Raw genomic sequence first — 17,942 nt, 5'->3', positions numbered from 1 at the left:
GCAAGTGAGGCTTCTGCCGGTAAGAGTCTTGATTGATTGATTGATTGATCAGTTTACAAGGCTCAAGGGTATATAAGTAGACACAGAAGGGGTAACACAAAGAAAGTGTGTTCTCATGATTGAGAAAAGGGGGGAACTGGAGGAATAATTTTTTCTGGCACCAGCAGTGAGTTTGTATATGATTCAGAGAGGCTCAATCAAGAACAAAGGTCATTATAGATGAATTCTGGGCAACCTGGCAAGTGGATTTTTTAGGTCACATTTTTTAATTTGTTTTTTTAAAAAGGTGCCTGGGTCAAAGTGAGGGTTCAAGTATGACCTCATTCTAATAATGTATAAAGATGGGTTAAGATTGGGCTAGAAAAGTCCTTTTGGTTTTCTGTGAAGGACCCTGTGTAGGGAAGGCAGATGGGATGCCTTGTCAATCACAGAATCACAGAGTATGCTGAGTTGGATCATTGAGTCCAGCTTCTCGCTCTGCACAGGACCATCCCCAAGAGTCACACCATGTGCCTGAGGCTATCATCCAAAGGCTTCTTGAACTCTTGTCAGGCTTCCCTGGGGATCCTGTTCCAGTGCTCAACCACCCTCTGGGGGAAGAACTTTTTTCTAACATCCAACCTAAACCCCCCCTGATGCAACTTCAGCCGCTCCTCATATGGCTTCCCTTCGTGGCCCTTCACCATCTTCTTTGCCCTCCTTTGGACACTCTCTAATAGCTTAATATCTTTCTTATATTGTGGTGCCGAAAACTGCCACAATATTCAAGGTGAGGCCACACCAGTGCAGAGCAGAGCAGGACAATCCCCTCCCTTGACTGGCTGATGATGCTTTGCCTGATGCCCCCCAGGACACAGTTGGCCCTCTTGGCTGCCAGGGCACTGCTGACTCATGTCCCACTTGCCATCAACCAGGACCCCCCAGGTCCCTTTCCTTGGCACTGCTTTCCAGCATCTCCTTCCCCAGTCTGTACCTGCATCTGGGGTTGCCCCATCCCAGGTGCAGAATCTGGAACTTCTCCTTGTTGAGCTTCATATGGTTGGTGACTGCCCAGTCCTTTAATGTGTCAAGGTCTCTCTGCAGGGCCTCCCTGCCTTCGAGGGGAGTCGACAGCTCCTCCCAATTTTGTATTGTCTGCAAACTTGCTTAGTATCCCTTCCAGTACCATGTCCAAGTAATTTATAAAGATGTTGAAGAGCTCAGGGCCTAAGATGGAGCCCTGAAGAACCCCACTAGTGACAAGTCGCCAGTCTGATATTAACCCATTCACTATTACCCTCTGTGCTCGACCCATGAGCCAATTGCTTGGATGAATCCCATCAGGCCACATAGATTTGTAGGGATCCAGCCTGAGCAGCAGATCCTGCACAATTTCAGGATCAACTTTTACAGGATTCTGGGTTAAGGGGTGCAGAGCATTACAGGCCTGACCCTCCCCAGGAGTAGCCTTAAGCCCAAATGTGAATAAGGTTTTCATATACACAACTTGGCGACAGAAAGCAAGTTTTTTTAATTCAGGTGCTGACTCAGGCATAATGTATGCACTCGGAAATGAAATGTTTTTCATTTATTGATTGCCCAAAATAAGAGCATGCCAGGGCCACAGAAATGCTGAAAGTTCATAGGTATATTTATGTGCTAAATACAAAAGTGCCCAGTGCTGGTGGAGCAGGAAAATATCTTGAGTTCCTTCACTTGGATGTACAAAATTAGTAAATGCTTTCAGAACATGGCAGTGTTACTGTACTTGTACTCCTGTTCTCAGATCTGTGGCATGAGGATGATACAAACATCTGCTGCAGGATTTATGGTAGATTATAGGGTGTTAGACTAGAAGTACCACATAAACATATCAAATGAAACTATTCATTATCAAAATTAGAGCTAGGATCAGATTGAGTATGATGTATGACCACATACTGAGCAAGAAAAATACAAATACATGTTGAATAAACAGTGCCAGCTGAGCTTCATTATCTGTAGGAAAGATAGTATCCTGTCCAATAGTTATAAGATGTATACAGGATTAAGCTAAATAAAGAATCTATGGGCAATTTTCATTTTAGAATTTCCTTAGTTTTTCCTTCCCTTTAGAACCTTTTCAGTTCTGTTAATGTGTTTTGATTGAGTAAATACGTACAGGGTTTTTCTGGTAGTGCAGTGTAATATGAATTGCATCCTGAATTAATTGCATCATTTCACAAGCTTTCAATTCAAAGTCTATATATAATCACACTTGATTTTTCAGCCCCCTCTAGAGTAAGCAGAAAGCTCTGACAGCCTTTCATTTTACCTTAGATGGCTGAGGTCATGTGCTCCTCCTTTTGCCTTTTAATTGGACTTCCTGTTACTTAGAACCTTTAAGAATGTTTATGGAAGTATTGAAAAAAACTAAATTGAGACATGATAAATTATTAAAGAAGTGTTCATTTTATAAAAACAGTCCTTAAGATGCTTTCACATGAAAACCCTACTTCAGAAAAAAAGCCAATCAAACATTGTTACCTGGCAACCAGGGATAATATTGATATTGATACTGAAGTGTAGCTTTAGAAGCTTTGTGGCTGATGTTTTACTTGCTGTAACTGCAAAAGGAGTCTCTGGAAGAAGTGCTACAAGGTTTAGCCAATTGTATGTTTACCACTCTTGCAAGAGAATCAAGACATATTGTTTACATGAGGATGGACCGGCTCCTGCTGCCTTCCTCACACAGTGCTCTCTACTAACCCTCTTTATTTTCTTTACAGTTTTGTATCTTTTTACACTGGTGCTTTTCCTCTTGGGTCCTTGAACTGCTCCTTGTTCCTATATCTATAATCTCACTTCTGTCTGCAATTTTAGTTTTATTATTTTGCATAATTCTCACAATTTAGTGAGTTTCTCAGTAGTCCAAGCCAAACACATGCAGCTCAAACCTAGCCCTTGGGTCACAGACAGCTGAGTCCATGGGAAAATAATAACATATGATGAAAGCCCACTGCCATTTCCCCCCTGCCCCAGCCATCTCTAATCTTACACTTCGGCCCACCACCATATTTACTCCCCAGCTGAGCTCTCACAGGTAGGTTATGCAAGTGCTGTGAAAGGCAATACCATCTCAGCAGACCTACCAGAGTTCATGAATGTGTAATTCCAGCAGTCTCCCGGACTGTGTCTGGGCTGCTTTGTTGGTTGCAGGTAAAACACTAGAATTCAGCTGCAGCAAGGACCCAACAAACAGCAATAAATCAATATCTCCTAATGGGAAGCTAAGGGTTGGGGAACTTAGTCTTCTGTTTCTATGATTGCAGATTTTGATTTCAGACAGTGGCATTGAACTGCCAAGAAAAGGGCAACCATTTCCCTATCAGTTTACACTTGTAATTCATTATTCATTATGCAGAATTAGAGAGCTTAATTGAAGGTCTTTGAGAGAAGACTCAAGCAATACACCACAGCAGTTTGGTTGCTAAGATGCTGTTGATTCTTTCCAAGTGAAATATACCTCAATCTAAAAAAAAGCAGTTTGACAGCTTTTTTTTTTTTTTTTTAAGCATGTTAATTTGTTTGAAAGAACATTATAAAAAGAATTGAACATGGGCTTGATGTCTGGAAGTTACACATGATACAAAGCTTTTTATCATTATCATTACTAATGCCATAATATGTTTGCTGCTGCAACCAAAAACTTTGTTAAACAGGTTGGGGATGGAGGAAGACTAGTTCCAGTGCCCAGCCTCAGTGAAGCTGATAAATACCAACCTCTGAGCCTTGTGATTAAAAAAAGAAAATGCTTGCTTTCAAAAAAGTCTAAATTTGCTTCAACACCTTTCACATTAAAAGACATTCTTGAAGGGGAGAAAGAAATTTCTGCAGGTAAGACTTTTATCTTTCAGTGGAAAAATGCATGTTTTCTAGTAAATACAGAACTGTAGACATAGTTTAAACTGTGCAGGTAGTATGATGGTTCTTTAATAAATGGGTAATATTTTTCTTGCTTAGTTATGTAACAAATATTTAGGAAAAAAAGGACTTTCTGGAAAAAGAGTAAAAAAAAAGAAAGTTAATTATACTAAAAAACCTTGTTATTTTCTGAACTAGTATGAAAAACAAATTCAGTTAAGCCTTGTTTTTTCACAAACCACAAATTCCCGATAGTTGTACTGATGTATGTTGATTAATTGCTGCTTAAAATTTGTTTTTAGTGTACACCTTTCTCTGTATATTCATTGTTAAGTGTGTAAGAATGGCCTCAGTGTGTAAGAATGGCCTCAGTTTTACAGCTGTTCCATACTAGTAGTCTCTCATGCTGAACTGGGCTCTGCACAGGCAGAAGCATTTGACAAGAGCTATCTAACTGTAATTGGATTTCTGTAAGACTTTTTCCACATTTGTAATCTCTTTGGTGTATTTAAAGAGCTTAACTGTGTTTAAATTGCCTTTGCTATGCAATAACATTAATTTTTGAGGAGATTCTATGGGAATTAGGAGGTTTGAAACTGAACTGTGCTGCCTATATTTCCCTACACCTTCCTTTGAAAAGTGTATAATTCTTGTCTACCTTGTTTTCTCAAAATAGTTTGTTTTATTTTTTTGAGATGTCAATTTTGACAAAAATACTGATGCTACTAATTGCATAAGAAATGCATTAATTAAAAACTCTACTAAGATAAACCATTATGAGCACAAGAAGACAGAAATACCAGCTGACCCCACAAAGTGGGGATTCCAGGATTCAAGCATTATGAAAAAATTGTAATCCCACTAATCCTACTAATCTTACGTTCAGGAAAATTCAGCTGGCTTGTCCTGAATGAAAAAAAAATTGAAAAATCTCATTAAAAAATCTGAGAAAAAGGTTGCAAAGTATCATTTAAAAAAATCTAAGAAAAGCTTACTAGTCTTTTCTGTAAAGGTTAAACATCATGTGCAGAAAGTATTGTCCCTTAATGTAAGCAAAGAGCTTTGTAATTTAATTTCCTTTTTTATATGACAAAGACAAGTGTTTGTAATCTTTTTATAATTATGAAAAATATGACTTTTTTCAAATTAGAAATAAAGACAAACAGGATTCGTAGTAGGTGACTTCATAATGTCAGTTTATCCTAAAAACTTCAAAGGATTAAAACCAAAAAAAGGAGTAAAACTCAGATTCCTAAATGTATTTGGAAGTCTAATCCCTGTATTCATTTTAACTTGGCAGCCAATGCGTTTCCTGTTAGTGTAACAGAAATGTATTTAAGTTTATAAAGACAGCATTATAGAAATGCTTTGGTACCTACCTTTTGATTGTACAGTAATTCAAGGCAAACTTCAAGTAAGTCAGAATTAATCTGTTGTTTTCCTTAAAAATAAACTGAAGTAGTCCCTGGAATCATTAGGCATACATGGAAACTGTGGTAAGTCTTTCTACATGTGACATGTCAGGTAAAAGGCAGAGTTAATGTCACTGGCACACCCATGTCTCATTTACATATTGCAAAAATGAACAAACGTTGGTGTCCTCTGTACTGCATCTAGATTTAATACAGAATTCCCTAATGTTTTTTACACACAGTAGCTTTCACTTTATTCATAGTTTTAATATTCTGTGTGGCTTCCGCTGAGTCATTTTGGGTTTCAGAGCCTCTGTTATTAAAGCCACAACACACATATATAGTTTGTACGTACCTACAGCATAGCTACAGGTAGAAGTACTTTAGGAGAATAATAGTAAGCATAGAAATTTAGGAATAGACCTAATCACCATTTCATGCCCAGGACGTATCACATGCAGGAGCATGGGCACAACTCTGCCAGAGAGAGGCACAGAAACCCTCTGACTCCTGTGCGCTCTCTTTTCATCAGTCATCAGCAGCAACACCAAGTGCTCAATGTGGCTCTGAATTTCACATCAGAATGGTTAAGCACAGTAGGAATGGTACCATTTATTCTTGCTCTGTGAAAATACTGTGTTCAGACTTTTCATCACCCAACGATTTTCTTCTTTTACTCAGGTGTCTCATCTTACCAGTTGCTCAACTATGAAGACAAATCCGATGTTTCGCTTAATGGTAGAAGAGGAAATCAGATAATGAATGATGTTGGTTTTGATGTTGCTGGATCAGATTCTGTTGCCTTTAAAGCTTCATTTGGCATAGTGACCAAACACGAGGTTGAAGTACCAAGATTGCTTAAAGAACTTACTACAAGGTTATATTATATATTTTGATTTCTGGTTCCATAATTATATTTCATACAGTTAGATTGAAAGTCTGAAATGCTTAGGTTTTTATTATTTTTAGTCAACCAATAGCAGTCACCATCTGATATTTTCAAGGGTCTCAAATTGGATCACTGGGATTAGACATATGACCTTCTGTATAATACAGACTGTACAAATTTTCTGAATTCTTGTTTGAATTACAGTGCATCTCTCAGAAAAAAATATAAATTCAGAGAGGAAGAGTCCATCCAAGCTCCAATCTATGTTATATCATAGTATTGAAAATTTGAAATTTCCTTTGAATGACAATACCCAGCTCTAGGTTTCAGAAACAGGATTTCTTTGCCCTTAATGAGCTAGGGAGCCATATATATTAGGGCCAATGTAGGTACTTCGAGGTTTTATGGAGTTATTACACAGCCTTTTCTTTGAAAAGCAAAATAGGTTTATCTACTTGAATTTTTCATAATCTTCTGTGACTTTTCTCTAAATCCAGTCTTGTTTTACCAGCATTCTTGTGGAGCTGTGGACACTGAAAATGAAGTTGGTGTTCCCATGGTGCTAGCAAAAATGTCAAATGTAGAAATATGATGTGACTAATTCTAGGTTTAATTCTTTATTTTATATTTCAAAGATTGTCCCTTGGTCACAGTATCATCCCAGTGAATCCCACTATTGCATCCCAGTAAATGATTTACTACACATGATGGAAGATTTGGTATTTTCAAACATACATTGTTTCCCTGTAGTTATTTACCAAACAGTACATTTTATTTTGTATCTGTAAAGTCTCTTGTTCCGTACCTACCTTTTCCTGGTTTATTCGTAACCTCCAAACATTATCATTAATAACTGGGAGTGGGGAAAGAGGATCTAGATAAAAAGATTCAGTCTTATAAGACTAACAACCAATGCTTGTAGAAATTCTCCTACAAACACTTGTTTCATGATTGTTCAATGTTTATAAGTGATATAGGGGTTTTTTTCAGTTATAGGCACTAAAATCAGAGTCAGATGGATCAACTTTGAACTTTCCAGGGTGTCCCAGACATCGTCTCTAACAATTGTACATTATTGTACAAATTTCCTTGAATTTTTTGGTGCTTCTGTTCCCAAACACTGAAAGCCAATATTAAGTTCCCAGAGATCTCCTCAGCCAGTTATTTTACTTCTAAGAAACAACATTATGGTGATTTATTTACTGATTCAAAGTTACTAATTCTATTAGCTGCTTTGTAAATTGTTAATCAGGTCTGAATTTCCTTCCTGCCTCCCTCTTTTATTTAGGAAAATAAACTTTGATCATTGTCTAGTCCATCAATTAAGAAAAAGTAGGATGGAAATTTTATGCGTGGTCATGGAAAGTATTCGAACTACAAGGCAGTGCTCGTTAACTGTCCATACTGGAATGCGTGGAGAGACAATGAGGGTAAGTATGTTTGACAAAGTTCTGTTACTTATACGATCAAGCACAAAAAGCTCATTTGTATAAATTTTATGGTTGGATTTAATTGCATTTTATTATGTAAGCTCAGAAAAAAATCTGAAGTAAATCAATATTATTGCACTGATGTAAAGTGATTTAAAAGTTGGTCTTTTGTTAGCAATGCTTATGTGACTGAGGGATGAGAAATGCATGAAAGGATGTCTCTACCATGAGCCATTGCTTGGGGTGAAGCCTCAGCAAAAATGTGGAATTTACATCTTATTAGTTTGACTTTCTAATAAATGTGTAACCTATCTTTCATTATTATAATAATCTTCTATAACACATTGGAACTTCAGGTTGTTGTTATTTTGAGGGTCAGCATCTTACTCCGTCTTATGTCCTTCCTCCCTCTCCCCCTCTATGTGTCTGAATAATTGAACCTACAAATCTTATGACTTTGCCCATTACTAGTATTTATAAAGCATTCACGTAATTTTCAATGAGTGATGCAAGTTAAGTTACTGTCTCTGTATAAAACTTTATTAAAATACAAATATGTTAATAGAAAACTCTTTAGCTGTGAAATTTGATCTTCAGTTTCAAAGTTTCCTTCTGGCATTATAATTCTCAATATATGCAGTTTGAGATGCTATTTTGTTTATTTTTTCATTGCAAATTGTAACTTTTTTCCTTTTGATGCTTTTCTAAATTGTAGTTTCACATTATTGAAGATCAGAATTATAAAGGGCGGGACAAAGCCATTGTTTTTCCTGCGCATACAACTATTGCTTTTAGTGTATTTGAACTCTACATTCATTTGGATGGTAATTTTGGTAAGTGATGTGAATTACTGTCATTACTACTATTATTTATAATTATTTAAGATTTTAAGATAGTTTTACTACTCTTGATATACATAAGCCCTGATCCCCTACAATGGTATGCTTTAATGTTATGTGCATAAGTATTCTGACCTTCTAAGAGAAACAGTGCTTGGAAAGATAAACAAGGCAGGTGCTAGAAAACAGTCTGCTGTGGAATCATTTTTTAACAGTTCATATGATTTTGTATTTCTTTTTAATCCTGCAGTATTATTGCATAAAACAATTACCTATTTATATTTCTAGCCTTGAAGGAACAGGCTTATGAGACTATCTGATCAGTTTTGCATAAAGTAGGCAAGTAAAAAGACCCAAGTAAACAAAAAAGTGTACCAAACTTCTAAACTAAGCTAACATTTTTTTCTGTTGGGCCTTTCATTTCAGTCTGATACATCATTACCACATATGGATATCTGAAGATCTTTAGGAGGAAATAATCATGGTTATTGGAAACTAACAAAAAATTTGCATAGCTTATATTTCACTTTAAAGGTTTTCTTTCAAGTTATGGATAGAATCATAGATGATACTTTTATTTACAAAGAGGTGACTGGTGAGGTGACTACAGAACTCACAGCCTTGCTTATTATTTTTCATTTTTAGTTTCAAATAAGACCACAGAAATGCTTCTCCTTTAGAATTAGGGCTTCCATTTATATGATACTGACTTAGTCCCTTAACATGGCCATAATTTGTGTGTGAACCAAAGCAAGCTCTGATGATATTTGAAAGCCACCAACATTTAAAAACTCCTATTGAAACAGTGTCACTTGATTTTATGGGCTATTACAGTGTGCAGACTTGTATTAAAAAGTTGTACTAGCCATTAAAAATATTAGCAAAGCTGAATTTAATCACTGTTAGCTTCATTGATGAGAAAGCATATTAAATTCTGTTGTGCAATTCTGGGGTCTGTATTTTGTTCTTTAAAAAATATATTTTTCATTTTTACAGAACTCTGTGTGACTCCAATTGCAAAAGGAGGATTTGAAAAAGAGAAATCTGGACCATCTTCGCTGACCAAACTAAGGAGATTAAAGAATAATCTATTTCATCGAAGTATGACTTCATATATAAATATATAATGTCTTAATGCATGAAAAGTGTATTTTTGTTTCTTTAATTTCTGTGCAAGATGAATGTTTAAAGAAAGAAATTTTGATGGAAAATGTACCTCTCAATTTCTAGTATGTTGAAATGATTGTGAAGTTATTAAAATTTGTCTTTGAGAATCTAGCTCGTTCAGAAATAACAAATCTATGGTATTTCTGTTCATTAAAACTGTAAAGATCCTAAAGTAAAAATTATGGCTGTTGATAAAGTGGTATGGAATAACTATACAACTAACTTCAGTTACCATCAAACCTATTTCCTTGTTTGACATTTACAGCTCGTGTTACGCAATACAAGTTATAATCTATAGTAATATTTGAGGGCAAATGCTTTAAGTTTAAATACCAAACAATATTAATTTAAATATTTGAATGTACTTATTAGGCTGTATGTTCACATGGCAGGTACATGGGCAAGATACCATCAGAGTTCTCTTTACTCATTCTAATATGAACAACATCCAACAAAACTGAGTATCACTGTATGCAGCTATATTTCTTCAGACCAAGATCTTATAGGTGTAATAGTCCTTGGTCCAAGTACTTTGGAAATCTGCAAATCTGAGCGTGAAGATAAATGCTGAGCAGTAAACATGTCTGTCTAAAGGCTGGTCTCCATAGGTGTCCTCGCTCCGTTGTATCCTATTCTCAATCAGAGGGCTTCTATGGACCAACCCTTCAGTGCTGCTCCAGTTGAGACTAAGGGAAAAATCTTCAGTGGGTATGACACATCTCAGTAGCTGTAGCTGCATAAAAGTTTGTCATTCAATCTAAACTAGTCAATCGCTGAAGAAAGAGGGAAAAGGTAGGTAGTTCCAAAATGGAACTACCTGGCATATTTGGGTGCTTAGAAGTCTGCCAGGAGGTCAAAAGGGAGTCTTCCAAGTTTTCTAAACCTGTTAAGTATTGGTGGGATTTTTTTGGTAAATAATAGGAAAGAAAAGTGAATTTACTATCTTTAGAATATAAAACTAGAAATGCAAAAAATAAAAGCAGGGAAGTACACGGCTGTGATTTGACTTTGTACCAATTTCTCAGAAGCTTGACTCATGCTTATCTTTTAGGTATATTTCTAAAAATATAATTATATAGGTTATATAAAAAAATTCTGGCTTTTGTGAGTGTCTTATGTGAAGTTAAAGAAAAATTTTCAACATGCAGGGTTTTTGATGGGAAGTAATCTACATGGCATGCCTAGAATGGTTTTGTGAATCAGTTGTTATTTCTATAATTAGGCTGACATGTTTTTTAAATGACATTTCATAATGTAATGACAAATTGTTGCTTCTTTTTCTTGTGCATTCTTTTTCAGATAAAGGAGTAGTGGAAATCATTGCTAACTCTGATCCTTACTTGGAGGACCTTTTTACAGATTATTATGATAAAGCTGCGAGCATGACTGATCTCTCTACAAGCTATCTCAGAGAAGGTTCTCATATCCGAATTAATTTACTTAATAACAACATCCCCAAAGGTCCTTGTGTCCTCTGTGGAATGGGAAGTTCTAAAAGGGAGACAGTCTATGGATGCCTAGAGTGTTCTTTTAATGGACAGAAGTACGTACGACTGCATGCTGTGCCCTGTTTTGACCTCTGGCATAAGAGACTAAAGTAACTGAGCTAGGTAAGTGCCTGTTGTCACTGACATAGGCATAACTGTGCCACAAATTTTTCAGAGCTAGTAAATATGACTAAAATGGTAAAATGCAAAATAGTGAAAGTGCAAAATATTTTATTACACTCTTCAAATTCTTTGCTTCAGTCAATGACCTTTTACTTTAAAGGTTTATTTTACTCATGCATTCCCTGACATTGTTTTTTTTCTTTCTAGAGCCTTCTCATGATAATGAAAAATTTACTTTTAAACTGTATTTTCATGTAAAAATATATGCTAAAAGTTACTTAGTTTACACAAACTTGTTGTTAAACCCCCAAAATGTTGCCTTTCTCTACACTGGCACATGATGGCTAAATTAGAATATTTGTTAATAATTTAGTGTTCTCATGAATGATTAATTGAAGTATCAGATTAAAAACCATGCTAAAACTTAGCTCAGCGCAACGTTCCATTTACAAAAGGGAACAACAGAAACTATGGACAGGAGTTTCATATTAGGATACCTTTGGCATATTGTCAAGTTTGTTTAGATCACAAAAAAAGTACCAACCAGTCACCTTCTGCATTTGGATTTTATGTCACAGCTGCTCAACTTTTACATGTTCAGAAAAAAATTGCTTAGCTGAAAATATTTTGGAAACTTATGAAAATAACAGAACTACACACTCCAATGAGACTTCAGGGGTGAAGGTCTTTAGCTGGCATTCTCAACCACAGAAAATTAAGCCTGTTGAGAACAAGAACATGGGAGGGCACCAGAGAGTTTTGTCCAGGTCTGGGACTGGGCATGCTGTTGGGTAGGGTGCTGTTGAACCTCTTACCATGCTATTTTAAACTGGCAAAGCAAAAAACATTTTTCTACCTTTTAAAGTTAAGGATAACCCAGGTATGGAAGATTTTTCAGTTGTGCTGCCACTTTCACTGTGTACAGCTGATTATTACCTGTTGAAATGAATACAGCCATTGCTTTTCATGCGAGAAGAGTAAAGCATGTTACTCAAGTGTTGTGGTGACATCCCCATAAGCAAAACAGTTAATGAGATCCAAACACTTTCTATTAACTATTACTACTTCTTTGCATTTTTCCAGAAGCAGGGAAACCAGCATGATGCTCAAATAATTAGTTATGTACATATATAGTATCTCCCATCATCTTCAATCTCATCTAAGGAAATTATGATAGTGTAGATTTTTAACTTGGTGCTGCTGAATAAACTCAGTAACAATAATTTTACTAAATCAAAGTTTAAAAACTCACTAAAAATACTGCTTTTTCATCAACACCAAATTATTCATGTTAAAATTATATCAAAGAGGTTATTTTAAATTGCTTTAAAAACATCTGTGTTTTTATCTTCACATTTCATAGACAGTGTTCTTTTATTTTAAGGCCTTTTATAGTTAATTGCTGCAAATGGCTGTTCCTTGAGAAGCTGGCCTAGGAGCCTGCAGGGGTCTAACAGAGTTACATTCCTGGGCTTCTGTTTTCCCCTTTTATTTAGCAGGAGATTGAGAAATGTTCATCAGTTATGTCAACAGTTACTCGATCCATTTTTGTGTGCTCAAGAGGACAGAAATAATTATTTTCATCAGTATTTTACACAATGAGAAAGACTAGTGAGCAATACTGTAGATCAGAACATGATGCAAGAACCACTAATAATAATTTTCTGATTTTATTTCTTTCTTTTGAAACATGTAACAATTTTATTAGTTGAATGTTAAAAATTTTTAGTCACCTTAAGAGATATAAAAAGATGCCACTATGAAAAAATACAAAAAGTTCTGTGACAAAGTATTATTATTTAGAATTCAGTGTCCAGAAAACAGCCAAAGATTTTTTAAGTACTTAGAGTTCATCATGCTGGTAGACATTGTACTCCTTTGCTGATATGAAGCCATCTCCATCGTGGTCATTCTTCTTAAATATGTCAGCTAAGATTTCATCATGGGCTGAGGGATGACGTTTTTTGCCATCTCTTGCAAATTCTTCTTTCAAATACTGGCTTATCTAGAAAAAAAAGAAAAAACTCCAACTGTTGTGATTTTTATGCCACGACTCAACAGCTATCTTTAAGGACACTTGGGGTATACACCTAAGTTATTGTGACTCCAGTGCAGACACATCTACAATTCATCTACAGAAGTCTGAGACATATTAATGTATTAAAGCAAATTTCAGCATTGCACAGTGTAGCTTGTGTAAGCACACAGAAGCCTTATATGATCCACTGCAGCAGAGGCAGCTCATGTAAAGATAAAACTCATGAAACCATACCTATACTTCTATAAATTATCTATTTCAAATTATTTACATCATATTACCTCAAGTTCAGAGAGTTTCTTGTCACCGTCCTTGTCTATTTGATTAAATGCTTCAACACTACGAGGTCCCTTATTTACTGCATAAAGTTCAATCTCAAAGATCAATGTTGCATTGGGTGGAATCTTGCTTTGTGCTATGAATAAAAGAAAAAAAAGCATTTAAGAAATCAGGCACTATGGTCAGAGATCAGACGTATGATAAATTCACATGTAAACATTTTATTTTTTTATTAGAAAAGGCTGTGTTAATATTCAGATTAAACTTTAAATTTAAATATTGTACATCTAGACAGGAAGATTGTTCTATTGTGTTAGAGAAATGATTTTGTGAGAAACTTCCTAACCATGTACTTCCCTGAAACAAAATTATATCACTCATATCAATTCAGATACTTTTAGAGATTAAGAGAAGGGTTATCATGAAATACAAATATTTCCAGAGTTTTTATTCTTTCACATCCTGTCATATGACAGGGCTTATTAAGAGACTGATTCTAAGATGTATGTCTTTATTAAATATCTGCCATCTCATTTCAAATATTACAGTAATAGACCGATGCTCATATGTTTTCTGCCTGAAGAAACGAACAGGTAACATCATGTTTTACCGACTTGCTATGAATTATACCTATGCTGAAAGAATGTGATGTAAAATAGTGTTTAAAATGTACATCTCAGAAAGAAGCAATAGAATGGAAGTCATCTGATTCGCAAAACAAAACCACAAAACCCCCAAACTACTGGAATATTTTGTCTGGTCTCTGAATTAAAAAAAAAACACCTGTTAAACTTCATTATTCATGGATTAAAGCTTTTTCAGATACCGGATGTAAAAACAGCACTGCCTATAAACACAGGTCATGTGTATCATGCATCTGTCAGAAAAAGGAAACTAAAAAGAGACAGCAACAAACTAGTGAGGTCTAAAAGTAGTGCCAAAAGAGCATTAAGAAATCATGCAGTGTAAAATTAAAATGTAAACATGCAAGATGCTTCTATTCATAGCCAAAGCCAGTGAGCATGACATTTTAACCTCGGAATTTTGACAGAATTTTGAGCTTGTGCCCATCCTTTAGAAACTGAAGAATCTACTTTGTTTATAAACAGAAGATAAACAAAACTATTACTCACTTTACTCATCTAAAATAGCCATAGTAAAAACGACAAGTTTCAGAGTCCAAAAGATTTCAACCTTCCAAGCTTTAGAAAAGAAGAAGTTTTAAATACATATGAACATAGATCATGGTTTAAATGCTACTTACGAAAGACAGATACAATACTAGAATTCAATGCCAGAAGTTTCCAAATATACATACCAACAAAGGAAAGACATGTAAAGATTTAGAAAGCCACATGCATCTTTTCTAATTCAAGATTAGGCAGGCATCTTCCCCAGCATGCAGGAATACGCTGAGACAGAGGACAGGTATGCTGTGGGAAAATAATACTTTCTTGAAGTGCTACCTGGAACAAATAGTTAAAACTATTATTAGAGGTAAAGAACATCTTTTATTTGTATCACTGTTTTTTTCTTTTTGTATGAAATTGTATGAAAGACAAAACTGGTGCATTGAACTCTGACATATCACTACCAAACTTATTATAGATCAGGAGCTACTTTTACACAGAAACTACTACATCTATGTCAAAGCTGAATTTAGCTACATTTACTCCACAAGCTGAGTGGAACTTTTTTTAAAGTGATCTGCACACTGAATTATCTTCTATTCAAACTGGATTTCATGCATTGCATTGTTGCAATTACTGTGTAATGTGATGATGATATCCATTAACTATCCAGAAGGTAAGCAGTATTTTAAGCAAATTATTTCTACTTAGATTAACTGCACTGCATTACATTCCATTTTAGCCAGAAGATGCAAATTATCATAAAAAGGCTAAGTAGGTATGAGTCAACAGAAATTAAACATGACTAGAATTTAATAGATTAAGACAAAATAGGCTGATATGGATTATGAAGATCTTCCTTTTGCTGTCAATTTTTCATGTTGTGGCAATACTTGGAAAAACACATTGGGTGCTGTGTACTGAGTTCTAATGCAAACTGCAAGGCCAGGGTGTGGGTCTATGACAAGGACTTAAACTGCACAGGAATGAGCAGGATTGGGCTGCACAGCTGTAGTGCCTCCAAAAATAATGGGAGCACCAATTCTTACACACATTTACAATACTGTATGTTTGAAAGGGTAAAACACAGAAAAGACAAAGTTAAGTGTTAAAACTTCTTTTTTACCGTATCCTTGCTGTCCATATGCTAATGATGGAGGAATTGTCACTTTCCGTTTTTCTCCAGGACACATATTCATCATAGCAATATCTAACCCTTTTATGACTTGTCCGACACCCAGAACGAACCATTTTGGATGACCTTCATTGTGTGTCCGACTATTAAAAAGAATAATGCATCAGTAACAGTAAATTTAGTATTTTTTTTACATAAATATAAATTGCAGTCAGTAAAAACATAGATTATTAGCACACAAGAATGTTTAGAGTGCAAGAATACAAAGTATTAACACTTCTTCTGCTACATTTATAATTAATTTAAGGTTAAATTTGATATGTGTAGGGCAAACCTTCTTTTGGAATAAAAAAACCCCTTTGTTTTTTAACTTCTAACAAAAACATCTGAACTTCCTGATCATGTACACTGCGTGCCAGGAACAAGGTGCTGCTGCGGGAAGTCTCCAAGAAGAGGAGTGCTGGGACCAGTGAAAACGTCTTCAGCAGTTCACATCACTGTAGGATGGGGTGGGACCAACAATGCAGGTGTGTGTTGGGGGAACTTGGGAATCTGTGTGCTCACCCACCATTCTCTTCAGTTAAGATATTCAATGCTTGAGGCAGCTTCTGGTCATATAAGGTATGCCCAGTATGGGAGCTACGCTGAACGGCAGCTAAGAATGCAGCTCAAAAGCCAGAGATCAACACTGTATGTACCAAAATCAGTCACTTCAACAGGCAAAAAAATGCAAGTGAAATGGTACTATTAAATGTAGAATTATCTTATACTAATTTTATTTTCTTAAATTATGCAAGTGGGGGAAGTGAATCAAGATTTTGTAATAAGCTAAGTTACTGTCTGATCTGTCCAAATATGGGTAAGGAGTGAACCAGGTACCTGAAAAAAAGAAAATACTCGCCCCTCCATAGTTCTGCACGGGAGCGTCCTGCCCCACTAGTAGGATGGACTGCCATTGAAAGCAAGGCACTGTAAAAGTAGAGCTTTTTCGCAACAGTTTCTGTGCAAAGCAAGCTAAACCAAACAGAAACAGCCTGAAGATAGATCGATAGGGCAAAGTGAAAAAGCAAAAACCTAAGTGCTAACATTGGGGCAAAATGGAGGCACAACAAATCAAGAAGGGAAGCAGTAACAGGCTGCAAACCACTAGTGTAATAATGTGGCTGCCCTGTACAGTGCCAATTATGAGGAAGTGCATGCTGTATTCAAATTTCTGTCTAAAATTGTCAGTCTCTACCAGGAGCTCCTCCTCCCAACCCAGGTTTTTCTGCACAGATTGCAGCACAAAATACGGCAGGTGATAACATGGTGGGGTTTTTTTCACCCTGCCAAAGGGGTTCTCTCATGTGAGGTGTGGACTGCAGAGACCTCCCATCGGGCCCCATCGCTGCGATTTCCATCTTGTCTCTGCGCCGGTCCCTCACGATCCTAGGGAAACCCTGCATCCTTGAACACTCGGATGAGAAAAAATAAAGGGGGGTGGGGGGGAATCACTAATGCTGATGTGGTTAGTGTGGGCCCCAAGCTGTGCCCACGCTGGGGGAGCAGTGGGTCCCGCTTATGGCGAGTGAGACCCCGCTGCTCCTTGCGGGGACCCGGCTGGGCCACGTACACCGCCGGGCAGGGCCCAGCGCCCCGCCCCTGGCCCGGTGCCACCGGGGCCCACCTGCAATAAAACTTGGATCCGTCGCTGGCCAGGAATCCGTCATAGTGCGCGTTCAGCAGATCGCCCTTCTTGCTTTTCGGGCTGCAGGTCTCGGGAAGGTGCAGCACCTCTATCTGAACCTGCTCCGCCACCGCCGTGCCACCCTCGGCCCGGGCCGGGGCCGCCAGCAGCGCCAGCGGCAGCAGCAGCAGCAGGGTCAGCCCGCGGCCCATGTCGCTCCGAGGAGGCCGCCGGCGTGGCACTGTCCCCGCCGCGCCGAGGGGCGGGGGCCGAGCCTGCGCCGCCGCTCTGCCTCGGCCGGCCCGGCCGCGGGGACGAGCCCGGCCCCAGCAGCTGCCGCGGGGCGGGCGGTTCTTCGGGCCGCCCCCTCCGCGCAGGAAGTGAAAGGGACGTCGGAAGCGCCCGCGGGGGCGGCGGGGCCGGGCGCGCAGGGGGGATGCAGAGCGCCCCGCGGGGCGGGCTGCG

General features: G+C 37.4%; 2 protein-coding genes across 2 annotated transcripts; one reads left to right on the top strand and one right to left on the bottom strand.

The window, feature by feature from the left end:
- Window positions 1-3,618: 3,618 nt before the first annotated feature.
- On the top strand, window positions 3,619-11,544 carry PJVK (pejvakin). Its single transcript, XM_027678454.1, has 6 exons — window positions 3,619-3,855; window positions 5,976-6,171; window positions 7,472-7,613; window positions 8,329-8,446; window positions 9,449-9,553; window positions 10,919-11,544. Exons 1-6 carry the CDS (start codon window positions 3,645-3,647, stop codon window positions 11,218-11,220), a joined length of 1,074 nt encoding a protein of 357 aa, XP_027534255.1. The 5' UTR covers window positions 3,619-3,644; the 3' UTR covers window positions 11,221-11,544.
- Window positions 11,545-12,880: 1,336 nt separating this feature from the next.
- On the bottom strand, window positions 12,881-17,708 carry FKBP7 (FKBP prolyl isomerase 7). The gene is made up of 4 exons (XM_027678455.1): window positions 17,478-17,708; window positions 15,803-15,954; window positions 13,549-13,682; window positions 12,881-13,234 (listed from the first exon to the last, which is right to left on the bottom strand). The coding sequence occupies exons 1-4, from the start codon at window positions 17,687-17,689 to the stop codon at window positions 13,073-13,075; spliced, it is 660 nt and encodes a 219-aa protein (XP_027534256.1). The 5' UTR covers window positions 17,690-17,708; the 3' UTR covers window positions 12,881-13,072.
- Between the last annotated feature and the right edge of the window lie 234 nt (window positions 17,709-17,942).

Source organism: Neopelma chrysocephalum, unplaced genomic scaffold (genome assembly GCF_003984885.1).
Source record: "Neopelma chrysocephalum unplaced genomic scaffold, ASM398488v2 Primary Assembly neopelma1_44, whole genome shotgun sequence".
In the NCBI taxonomy this organism is placed as follows: Eukaryota; Metazoa; Chordata; class Aves; order Passeriformes; family Pipridae; genus Neopelma; species Neopelma chrysocephalum.
The sequence above is the reverse complement of the archived record's forward strand: the minus strand, read 5'-3'. Positions and strand labels throughout refer to the sequence as shown.

Coding starts and splice junctions, on each gene's coding strand:
- PJVK (XM_027678454.1), top strand. CDS start 3,645: ATGTTTGCTGCTGCAACCAAAAACTTTGTTAAACAGGTTGGGGATGGA. Junction 3,856..5,975: donor GGAGAAAGAAATTTCTGCAG/GTAAGACTTTTA, acceptor TCTTTTACTCAG/GTGTCTCATCTTACCAGTTG. Junction 9,554..10,918: donor GAATAATCTATTTCATCGAA/GTATGACTTCAT, acceptor ATTCTTTTTCAG/ATAAAGGAGTAGTGGAAATC.
- FKBP7 (XM_027678455.1), bottom strand. CDS start 17,689: ATGGGCCGCGGGCTGACCCTGCTGCTGCTGCTGCCGCTGGCGCTGCTG. Junction 15,955..17,477: donor GGATCCAAGTTTTATTGCAG/GTGGGCCCCGGT, acceptor TCTTTTTAATAG/TCGGACACACAATGAAGGTC. Junction 13,683..15,802: donor ATATGGACAGCAAGGATACG/GTAAAAAAGAAG, acceptor TTTTATTCATAG/CACAAAGCAAGATTCCACCC.